This window comes from Schistocerca cancellata, chromosome 10 (genome assembly GCF_023864275.1).
Source record: "Schistocerca cancellata isolate TAMUIC-IGC-003103 chromosome 10, iqSchCanc2.1, whole genome shotgun sequence".
Classification (NCBI taxonomy): Eukaryota; Metazoa; Arthropoda; class Insecta; order Orthoptera; family Acrididae; genus Schistocerca; species Schistocerca cancellata.
In genome coordinates this window covers 222,571,279-222,584,113 of record NC_064635.1, presented here as the reverse complement: position 1 = coordinate 222,584,113, position 12,835 = coordinate 222,571,279, and the positions used below count along the sequence as shown (strand labels likewise).

The window sequence follows — 12,835 nt, the reverse complement described above, 5'->3', positions numbered from 1 at the left end:
AGTCTGTCTGAACGAAAGTATCATTTGCCCAGCCCAGCCCTTCCGAATTCTTCAAAATAAATCTGCATGTGACCTCAATATCCAAAGCTTCATCTGTAAATGATACACAAGCAATAAATACTTTATTAAACAACATAAAAATGTCAACCTCAGCAGCAATAGTTTCATCTCAGAGTGTAAGACGACCGTGCACTTTTTGAATAACTATTTGCGGAAAAAATCTTGTCCTACAATCGGCTCAATACGGTAGTCTGACGGCAATTACTGGCTGGTCACAATCTATTTCTGCATTTTGGAATGCTTTTGTGACTTTGCTTAAGACAGTAAAGTGAGACACCGTAAAGAGTTATAAGCGATAAACCACTGCCAAATACAATTGAGAAGTGTGTGCTTTGTCATATGTACATCACTCTTTGCGCATTGTATCTGTCACTTAACTATACTATGCAAATACATAATGTCAGTTCTCCAACATAAATTGGGGTACAATTGTGGTTTGCGCCTTTAACAAAACCAGTTCAGAATAATCATCCTACAGTGAAACGTACTCCCACACATTTTCAAGGGGAGTTTAAAAGATTGTGTAAACTGCAGGAAAAAGAACAGGTGGACAATCAATTTTTAATCAAAAACTTTAATAAATATCAATAACAAATTTTATTAATTGTATGGACTTTAAATTTGGACCTATCAGTCTTCCACAAATTTGTAGTTTTTCCATGGAATAATTTGCTTTTTCATACAAAATAAAATCCTGAACTGTAGTCTGTTTTAATTTGTTTGGTGAACTGTCCACATCTGCTGTAGAAAAACATTTCTTTACTGCCTTCACAGTTACATTTACATCTTCAATACAAGGTACTCTATTATCATCACAATCACTTCCTGCGATGTCACCTTTTTCTTGCATACGAGAACTGACCCTGTCTTACACTGACACAAATTCAATATGCAGGAAAACTTGCACTGGATACTTTGTTTACAGCTTTTTCCCCACAATGAAGTGAGGAGACGCAATCATCATTACCCAGATTTGGTAGATCAGGTGAATTTTCTTTATTTATTTTGAAAATCCAACTTTTCAGAAGCAATTTGAGATTGTTGCCTCCACCTCCCCCACAACTTTGCTACACTGGGTGACCCATTGATTGTGACTGAGCCAAATATCTCACGAAATAAGCGTCAAACGAAAAAACTACAAAGAAGGAAACTTGTCTAGCTTGAAGGGGGAAACCAGATGGCACTGTGGTTGGCCCGCTAGATGGCACTGTCATAGGTCAAATGGATATCAACTGCATTTTTTAAAATAGGAACCCCCATTTTTTATTACATACTCGTGTAGTACGTAAAGAAATATGAATGTTTTAGTTGGACAACTTTTTTCGCTTTGCGATAGATGGCGATGTAATAGTCACAAACATATGGCTCTTAATTTTAGATGAACAGCTGGTAACAGGTAGGTTTTTTTAAATTAAAATACAGAACGTAGGTACGTTTGAACATTTTATTTCGGTTGTTCCAATGTGATACATGTACCTTTGTGAACTTATCATTTCTGAGAACGCATGCTGTTACAGTGCGATTACCTGTAAATACCGCACTAATGCAATAAATGCTCAAAATGACATCCGTCAACCTCAATGCATTTGGCAATATGTGTAACGACATTCTTCTCAACAGCAAGTAGTTTGCCTTCCGTAACGTTCAGATATGCATTGACAATGCACAGACGCATGTTGCCAGGCATTGTCGGTGGATTATGATAGCAAATATTCTTCAAATTTTCCCACAGAAAGAAATCTGGGGACGTCAGATCCGAGGAACATGCGGGCCACGGTATGGTGCTTTGACAACCAATCCACCCGTCATGAAATATGCTATTCAATACCGCTTCAACCGCCTGCGAGCTATGTGCCAGACATCCATCATGTTGGAAGTACATCGCCATTCTGTCATGCAGTGAAACATCTTGTAGTAACAGCGGTAGAACATTACGTAGGAAATCAGCATACATTGCACCATTCAGATTGCCATCAATAAAATGGGGGCCAATTATCCTTCCTCCCATAATGCCGCACCATAAATTAACCCGCCAAGGTCGCTGATGTTCCACTTGTCGCAGCCATCGTGGATTTTCCGTTGCCCAATAGTGCATATTATGGAGGTTTAAGTTACCGCTGTTCGTGAATGACACTGTCACTAAATAGAATGCGTACAAAAAATCTGTCATCGTCCCGTAATTTCTCTTGTGCCCAGTGGCAGAACTGTACACAAGGTTCAAAGTCATCACCATGCAATTCCTGGTGCACAGAAATATGGTACAGGTGCAATCGATATTGATGTAGCATTCTCAACACCGATGTTTTAGAGATTCCCGATTTCGCGCAATTAGTCTGTTACTGATGTGTGGATTAGCCGCGACAGCAGCTCAAACACATACTCGGGCATCATCATTTGTTGCAGGTCGTGGTTGATGTTTCACATGTGGTTGAACACTTCCTGTTTCCTTAAATAACGTAACTATCCCGCAAACGGTCCGGACACTTGGATGATGTCGTTCAGGATACTGAGCAGCATACATAGCACATGCCCTTTGGGCATTCTGATCATAATAGCCATACATCTACACGATATCGACCTTTTCCGCAATTGGCAAACGGTCCATTTTAACACGGGTAATGTATCACGAAGCAAATACCGTCCGCACTGGCGGAACGTTATGTGATACTACGTACTTATTTATACATTTGTGACTATCACACACAAAGCAAAAAAGTGGTCCAACTAAAACATTCATATTTCTTTATGTACTACACAATAAGTAATAAAAATGGGGGTTCCTATTTTAAAAAACGCAGTTGATATCCGTTTGACCTATGGCAGCGCCATCTAGCGGGCCAACCGTAGCACCATCTGGTTTCCCCCTTCAAGCTAGACGAGTTTCGTTCTTTGTAGTTTTTTCGTTTGATGCTTATTTCGTGAGATATTTGGCCCGGTCACTATCAACGGACCACCCTGTATAGTGCAGAGCATACAAAATCTACACTTTAGAAGAGGCAGGGTTCCTTCCAGCTTCCATCAAAGTTAATTCCTTCTGCATCTTAGATCTTGTGCGTGTTTTCAAAGCATGGATGATGATAGTCATTGGAAAGAAATAATAGTACTTTTGTAAATTTGAATTTTTAGGACGTGCTGAGCTACAATTACCTAACAGAATTTTTCAATCTGTTCCCATTTTTGCATCTAGAATATTCAATTGTTTTTCCAAATGCTTCTGACATCACCCCTGAGTGTTGCAGTTTGTTGGCAATGTTGGCACATTTTTAAAACAACTTGGATTCCCTGATTTACTGATCACACAGGCCTTCAATTTATCAGCGCCATCACCACCGATGTCTAACATTACGGTAATGTGAACAATATTATGTTTCCTCTGTGGCAATTTCTGCCTTTAAATGCAGGTGTTTTACTCAGAAGAATATTGAAGACTATACTTATGCCTTTTGGTTCATAATGGCGTTTAAGTTCTTTTAACTTACCACTCATCCATCCACCAACATGTATTATGTTCACATTGCTTTCTTTTTCACATACAACTTTGTAATCACATTACACCACTTCTTAAATCACTAAACCCACTATCAGATGTGGATAGCACTCTGTCTTCAGGCCACAAGTGGCCCATCAGGACCATCTGACTGCCGTGTCATCCTCAGCTGAGAATGTGGACAGGAGGGGCGTGTGGTCAGTATACTGTTGTTACAATGGCTTTCTTTGACCGGAGCCGCTACTATTTAGTCGAGTAGCTCCTCAAGTGGCATCACGAGGCTGAGTGCACCACGAAAAATGGCAACAGCGCACGGCAGCCCGGACGGTCACCCATCCGAGTGCCGGACACGCCCGACAGTGCTTAACTTTGGTGATCTGATGGGAAACGGTATATCCACTGCGTCAAGGCTGTTGTCCATAGATGTGGATAAGTCCTCAATTATGAGTACACTGCCCATCTCCAGCGTCTTTTCACGTATCACACCGTTCACCAGGATGTTTGAACACAATTTTCTGAAACCAGTTCTTTGTAATTTCTTCCAGCTCTGCATATCTGTAGTAACTTTTGTATCTGTCTTCTTGGATTTGAATCACATTTGTTTGCACTTTCCAAAACTGAGTTACCTTTTATAGTGATTGTAATCAGTGTGGACACAAGCATCCCTGCACTACGTGAAAGTTCAACACACATTCCAGGATGAATCACAGCTTCCCTGAGAATGTTTACTTTTTCTTCCATCTGAACTGTCTTTGCATCTACATTTATAATATTCTGTACCTTAAAACTCTAAAAGAAAAATCAATGTTGTTGAACAGCTAACAGTCACAAATGTATTAGCTACGAGCAACACCACACACAATTAAGATTCTCTGCTCGGTGGCTGATGGGAGTAGCTGTGGCAACATATCCAACAGTCTCTGTGCATATCTAAAGCTTTCTTAGTGCACCCAACCTTGTCACCCTTAGCTAGCTGATGATAGTGTTTAGTGCGCCCATGTACAGTAAACCAAACTGTATTAGTAGTTACAAATACTGGACAGTGAATATCCACTGTGTGTAATTATAATCACAAGGTGAAGGTAGCACTGAAATAATGTGGTTACAGTAATCACAGTGAACTAGTAGGCAGTACTGTCACTGGAAACAAATTAATATTGATCTGAAGTCATACATCGTCTTCCAAATTGTATTGAAAATTACTCCTGTGAGCCAACACATCAGGAGTCCCCTCTGAGCGAATAATTAATATATTCTGTTAGCTTGGCAGCAGCAGCGGATGCTCCACTTGCGCCATTAACTGTTCTGACTTACAATGTCAAATAACCGATGCAGATCTAGATAGAGGGAAGCTCATGGCATGATGTTTGTGTAAAGACCACCACCACGCCAGTGTCGCTTTGGGTGAAAGACTTTTTTCACCATCAACATTGTTTGATTAAATCATAGGATACTTATAAATCTGATAACACTGAAGTGGGCACAAATTAATGCTGTTAACATAGTAAATTTAATGGAACCCAAGAAATATGAAAACATTATGTGAAAGTGAGGTTATCCTGTATTTATCAAACACTTTTTTTTAAAAAAAAAGAGAAAGTTTATTGGAACTGCAATGTCAGATTAATTCTTTTTTGATTTTATAATGCCATAAACATGTGATTAGCATTACTTTGGAGGGGAAAAAATGTTTACCACATTTTCTCACCATTTAATGCAAGTGATATGAAGAAATAGATAAGCTGTGAAGATATCTAACTATTTTGAGAGAGCACATGAATAGTATTCGCAGTCAAGGAACAGTTCTTAATAGCATTTGTGAAGTACAATTTGCAATCTATTAAGACATAACTATTCTGGCTGATATACACTATACCTAAATATGTTCTACAACAGAAAATATTAATGAAACAGAGTGCTGAAATATCCAATGAATCTAACAATAAAACAGCCACATACAGAGCTCAAATTAATAGAAAATAATTAGTACTCAAGTTAAGCAGGCTACAAGCTCAACACCTGTTAACCTATTACGGGAGCTTCCTTACCGCAGTGTTGCTCTGGTCAACAATGGTAACCTCACGTTTCTTCATTTCCCTGTTTGTTGTTCTAGCTGTGAAAACCTCAACGCCACCAGCTCCCTTTAGTACGCCAATGACATCTGCACACACATAAATAAAACAAAAGATTAAAGGTGGCTTGTTGCATAATCACAGTTTTAAAGATATAGTGTACTCACATTTGAAATAAATGTAAGTTTGTCAAATTTATCAAGCACGTAATGTGGAGTTTTCAAAAGGAAGGTTATTTCTAAAGAAGTTTTAATGTAATGCCCATTGCTCAGCTATCAGGGCCTGCCAACAGCTGTTGACACAGGGGTTGTGTCACGTGGATTGGGTTAGGAGAGAAATAACACTGGGGGGGGGGGGGGGGGGGAGAGGGAGGGAGAGAGAGAGAGAGAGAGAGAGAGAGAGAGAGAGAGAGAGAGAGAGAGAGAGGGGGGGGGGGGGGGAGGGGGAGAGAGAGAGAGAGAGAGAGGGCTGGGGGAGGGTGGCTGATGGCTCAAAGGGAGCTGGTAGGTGTGCGAGGTAGGAATGTGGCACACGGGCACCAGAGCCAGTGGCCTGTGGGAGTGGATCGGGAGGGGGTAACAGAATAGAGGAAGGGGGGGGGGGGGAGTGTTTGGAACACAGTGCACAAGCAGGGGGTTAGTGGAGATTGAGGCCAGGTGGATTATGGTAACAAAGGCATTGTTGTGAAAAACTCCGTCTACATAATTCAAAAAGGTGGTTGTGTGGGGAAAGATCTACATGGCACACATTATGAAGCAGCAACTGAAATCGAGTGAGATGTGCTCTGCACAGTGTTCCGTCACAGGGTGGTCGACTCTGCTCCCAGATACAGTGTGGTGCTGCTCACTAATTCTGGCAAACAGCTTACTGGTGGCCACACCAATATAAAATGCTGTGCAGAAACTGCAGCAGGTCTGGCACACAGCATGGCTGCTTTCACAGGTGTTGCTGTCCCTGATGGGGTACGATAAGCCCATGATGGCACTGGAGTAGGTATGTTGTGTCAGTGTCTCAAGACAGGTCTTTACCTAGGTGAGTGGGGCTGGCACAGAGACTGACCAGGATACTGTGCAGATTTGGTGGACAGCAGACACCACTTCGTGAGGGGTGGGAAAGATCCTGGTTAGAATCCTCAATTCTGGGTAAAATGATAAATAGTCTAAGCCCTGGCGACTGTTCAGCTGCTACAGTCTGGGATGATATCAGGTGGCAAGTGCAGTGCCTGAGGCCTTCAGCATTCTGGGCGAGGGAATTCTCATCACTACTGATATGTCATTTTGGTGTATGAGGAGTGACAGTTGTCAAAATACAGACACAGACATTGTCAGTGGGTAGAAGTATATTTGAAGCCAACAGAACTGTGGAGGGCAACTAAAGATATTTCCGTTCACTTTGTGTGGCTGTTGACAACAGAGTTGTTCTCTTTACTCTCGAATTATTTACATTCCGCCAGAACTTTCCGTACAATATTTAAACTACTGTGAAAGTTAGGAAATTACGCATTAAGTCAATACATATAAAACATGAGAATCAAATCTTTCATGACAGCACTGTTGCATGAAATATTCTTTGACTTCTTGCCATGTTAATTCAGGGTAAAATCTCAAGTTTTTGATAATTACTTCCATCTTCATCACAGGCAACTGACTGTCCCTTTTGAGTGCAAGAGCAGTTACATCGGCCAGTCCAGCTGTACAATTTCCGACCACTGTGCAGAACATCGACAGAATATTAAAAGTTGAGAACTGGAAAATCTGTAGTCTCACAAAACCAAAATTGTGTTTGATGAAACAAAAGTTTTGTCCTAGGTTCTTCCATACTGGGATTCTGTCATTAAAGAGGCTTTAGAAGTAAGAATGTGTGAGAAGAACTTCAACCCTGACAGCAGAGATGATCTTAGCAGCAAGTGGAAGCGACCTCTCGACACAGAAGCAGTAGCAATATTTGTTGCATTGTTTGTAGCAATGTTTATGCTAGACAGGAGCAGTGGCACCACTAGCACAGACATGACACTATCTGCGACAGAATTATCAACCAATTAGAAGCTGTCTGTGTGCTATATAGGGCCACCATAGCAGCAGTTTTGACAGTCAGTTGTCTCTGATGAAGATGATACTGATAACTGCGGAAAGCTTGATGTCTTACCCTGAACTTCGAGGCAAGAAGTCTGAGAATGTTTCATACAACTAATAAAAAATACCCATAAAAATTAGTAGCCTGTGGATGTTTATAACCCTGATTGCAAATGAAGTTTCAGATAACAGATGAAGCAGTGTTCTTGTCACTGTATTTTATCTTCCTGTGAAGGACAATATTTCACTTTATTTTAGTCACATTTAATTATGCAAATTCACCAGAAAACTGAATCCCCCAAAAATTCATGTAAAATGTAACAGCATAACCTATGACCGATCCCTTTTGCTCAATGTATCACACATGGCACAGAGGTATTTAATAGTTAGTTAATCATTTGGTCACTAACTCAGATACACATCATTGAAATATGGTGTGCATGTAAATTCAAAGAAAATCACCGAATAAAAGTGCATAAGAACACTAAATATATTATCTATTTTCAATTACCTTCTTATGATTTTGAGTGACACATACATACATGTGTGTGTGTGGGGGGGGGGGGGGGGGGTGCCCCCAGTAGCTGAATGGTCGGCATGACGGATTGTCAATCCTCTGGGCCCGGGGGGCGGGGGGGGGGGTTAACCATATGATTAAAAATAAAAAAATAAATAAATGTGTGTGTTTTAAGTTCAAGCATCAGAAAGCCTGCGTACAGTGGTTGTTGATCACTCAAGGAGCTGAGAGCTATATTTGGTTTGCATTAAATTCAAGAGCTGCAGTGACTTTATACATCATCATTTTACAAGTGACAGTCTCTGGACAGAGAGGTAGTCGAAACCCTGGCAGAGAATGTAATTCAGTTGCTCCAGTCCTGGGTAGTACTGAGTTACGAGGGGAATGCTACTCTGTGGCCGGATGGTGGAGGCATTGGGAGGTGGTGAGAAACTAGAAAGATAAGACACGGGAGATATGTTTTTGTACAAGGCTGGGAGGATAATTACGGTCAGTGAAGGCATCAGTGAGGTTCTGGGTATATTTTGAGAGGGACTCTTGTCATTGCAGATGCAATGACCACTGGTGTCTAGGCTGTACGGAAGGGACTTCTTTGTATGGAATGGTGACAGCTGTTGAAGTGGCAGTATTGTTGGTGGTTAGTAGGTTTGATATGGCTGGAGGTACTGATGTAGTTATCTTTGAGGTGGAAGTCAACATGTAGAAGATGGCTTGTTGGGTTAGTAGGACCAGGTGAAGCAAATGGGGGAGAAGTTGCTGAGATTATGGAGGAATATGGATAGGGTGTCCTCACCTTCGATCCAGATAGCAAACATGCCATCAATGAATCCGAAGCAGGTGAGGGGTTTAGGATTCTGGGTTTTTAGGAAGGATTCCTCTAGATGGCCCATGAGTATGTTGGTATAGGATGGTGCCATGTGGGTGCCCATAGTAGTACCCCAGATTTGTTTGCAGGTAATACCTTCAAAGAAGAAGTAATTGTGGGCGAGGATACAGTTGGTCATGGGGACTAGGAAGGAAGTGGCTGGTTTGAAATTCATTGGGCGTTGGGAAAGGTTGTGCCATGGGCATTCAGCACTTTGCTGTCCTCCACTCCTACCATACTATCCCTCCCCCTCCACCCCCCCATCCTCCTCCTTACCCCCTGCCAGTCACCACTCCCATCATGAACTGGTGCTGCTGCTCGCAGTGTGGTTTCAGTTGCCTGAGACTGCAGTCGTGTGTGTGTGTGTGTGTGTGTGTGTGTGTGTGTGTGTGTGTGTGTGTTAGCAAAGGCCTTAATGGCAGAAAGCTTTGATTGTGAGCGTCTTTTTGTCTTGCCTATCTGCGACTCAGCATCTCCGCTATATGGTGAGTAGCATTCCTTTTCATAATATTGTCAAAGAAGGGAAAGTCGCAGTTGCTAGAGACTACAGCATATCACAACAACTAATAAGTCTATGGAGTCAGCGCCAAAAACAGGAACGAACAACAGCCAGTAAGCCACGGTCAGAATGTCCTGGAAAAACAGCAAGAGGAGGACAAAACGATTTGTAAGCACTTTGTTGCTGACCCAAGAAAATCAATTGACAAGTTAGGGATGACCTGAAGGAGCATCAAGGATTGAAACTACATGTCTACTGTAAAAAGCCTTCTGGTAGCAGGTGATTATATGGTAAATAAGCATCATGTATAGGTAGGATACAGATTTCAAAGAAGTATCAAACTTGAAATGCTAGTCTGGTGTAATGTTTATGGAGCAATGATAGTAAATGTAATATAATTTCTTCTAATGGTGTGCCGTATTTGGCGACCAAAACGGCAATATGAAGTACCACCCACCGACCATTATGCACAGTGGTAGCAGTGTCATGGTGTGGTGATGTTTCTCTAGGTGTGGGATTGGTCCTCTAGTCCAAGTAGTGACATTACAGAAAAGAATAGGTTTCACATGGGAAAACAAATATGCCACATAATTATATACTTCAGCAGGACAATGTTTCAAAACATACCTACAACCATTTTAAAAAAACTTTTCAGATAACAAAATCGAACTTCTGGCATGGCCAAGACAGAGCCTGGATCTAAATAACATTTAACATCTCTGGGATACATTGGATTGATGTGTTCGTCATTGAAGCTACTCAAACAAGGGTCAATTTGCTGCTGCATTATTGGACGAATGGTCAGCTCTACTTGACGTATTACAGAAATTTGTAGATTCAATGACAAACAGATGTGCAGCTATGATCGAAGCCCATGGGTACACAAAAAAATACTGAATTGTTCTTCAGATTACTCAATAGTTTCGTTTTACTCTTACATACTTAGAGCTACAAATTACTTTTGAGCTACAGAAATTGTTATTTCTGTTTTAAGATAACTTTGCTTAAACTAAATATAGTTTTGTACTAAGGTATTAGAATTAAGTACTTTTCAACTACCCACGGGCAGTTATTTCTATTACACACTCACATTTATGCAGTTGTAGTTAATGCTTTATACAAAATACTTTTGACCACTGCTGTACATTTGGAGCTTCAAGAAAGATATCATATTCGATGATACACTCTCAGCTGTGTTAAAAATTTTGTTTAAACAGTTTAATTCTGAAAACTAATGGAATGAAATACAAATGAGCAATTAATAAGTAACAAAATTTTATCAAAGAAATAATCAAGGAATCATTAAAAAAACAACAAAATACAGGAACAGGAGTTACGAGTATTTTGTTTATCTGGTTAAGGATTTGTCTCACAAAACTGCTCCGGAAATGCTGATACACATCACAAAGTGAAAACATTGCACAATATAAGTTGGTATTAAAATATGCTGTAATACATTAAAGAAAACAGTTAAACAGAAAAATGAAACCTTACACACACATGCAGTATTATTACAGCATTTTATAGCAGGACTAATGCACTTCAAGTACAGCTCAAAACATGGCTCTCAGCAAATGTATCCTTCCTTAGATAGTACACATCTGCAGACAGTGGGTGCTATGCAGTACATACCTTAAGTCTCATTTATGAGAAACAACCATCCAATGAAGTGGTAGGAAAACTACAGGGAGGTGAAGTGTTTCGTTACTTATTACTGTTAACATAGTAGTCATATTTAGTTATTTACACACTGTTTTATCTTTTAACTGTGACCAAACTATCAGTTCTGTACAATGTAGCGTGCATACTTACTTCTGAAGAGGAAATTAGAGGAACTATGCGACACTTTGCCCTTGTCTCGCATTCCTGTCACTCATCTCTCAGCTGTTTTTGCTCACAAATGAAGTGGTCTAGGCACATGTTTGCAAGTTGCATTAGCAACCCCTGAATAGACATGCATACAAGCCAACGGAGGATACATTTGCAGAGACTAATTTTGTGAGCTGTTGCTACTATAAAACACTAAGCTTATATCACAAGTATTACGTTAGCGCACAGTTGAGGTGTCAAGTCACCAATACATGCACAAGACTGAGTACATCAGTACACCTTGAGCTTTAGGACACATCTTCCTCCTGAGGAAATAGAATTCACATACACCTCAAACAGCCACAATGTCTTGACCGACTACACTGTACAGACACTGCAGCCCAATTGAGGTGAAAGACCATATACGACGGAATGGGTGACCGGAGAAAGGGAGCAAGTATGGTTAGAAGGAAAAGTGACTGACGATAAATGCTCCTGTGAACTGTGTCACGAGATGATGATGATGATGACGTGTGGTTTGTGTGGCGATCAACTGCGCAGTTATCAGCACCCGTACAATTTCCCAACCTTTGCTCAGTCCAATTTTGCCACTTTCCTGGATGATGATGAAAACACAAACACCCAGTCATCTCGAGGCAGGTGAAAATCCCTGAACCCGCTGGGAATCGAACCCGGGATCCCATGCTCGGGAAGCGAGAACGCAACCGCAAGACCACGAGCTGCGGACTGTGTCACGAGACACGAGACACTCCTGTCTCCCAAAAGGTATTCTGCCGTCCACCCAGTCTAGAAAACAATGTGTAGTATCAACGTTCGATACCACACTTGTTTGGGGTTGCAGATATCGGCCCCAGTCCATAATAGATATTGCTGGAACCGTGAGTCGCGACTAGGGCTGCTCCGCGGCTTGTGACAAGTATCTAGTGAGCTCTCATCCACTCTTGCTCGGGACGTGAACTAGGAATGTAGCATAGCCTTCAACTGATAGGAAGCAACCTCTAACAAGGCGCTTAGTCAAGTATGGCATAAGTAATACCTCTTTAGATATCTGTTTGTAATTATACGTATGCAGCATATGACGAAAGCTGTAAGACAAGTTAAGTACTATATATATTATTTTTTACCTATGACTACTAATTATTTCAGTCATTGCAGGTACAGACTATGCAGCCAGCTCCTTACCAACTTCACTGCTAAACCTGCAATATGTGTTTCTATTTAGTATTGGCCATCTGCCATCATAAAGACTGACTACGAGAATCATAACACCATGTCCACCTAACGTCACAGCTACTCCGAACCCTTCGAGCAACCAGTCATACCCACGTGAGACCTGGGTGCGAGACCTGTCCCACACACTAGTGAAGCACAACATAAATCCACCACAGGTGCATCTCACCCCATCGGAGGCAGGTCATCTGTGAAAGCAGTCA

The 12,835-nt window shown here is 41.2% G+C and overlaps 1 protein-coding gene across 1 annotated transcript in view; it reads right to left on the bottom strand.

The window, feature by feature from the left end:
• Positions 1–12,835, bottom strand: part of LOC126106416 (replication protein A 70 kDa DNA-binding subunit-like) — a 77,216-nt gene that overhangs the window by 25,375 nt on the left and 39,006 nt on the right. The window contains exon 8 of the mRNA XM_049912692.1: positions 5,596–5,708. Within this exon, the coding sequence (XP_049768649.1) occupies positions 5,596–5,708 (113 nt within the window). The remainder of the gene's footprint in view (positions 1–5,595; positions 5,709–12,835) is intronic.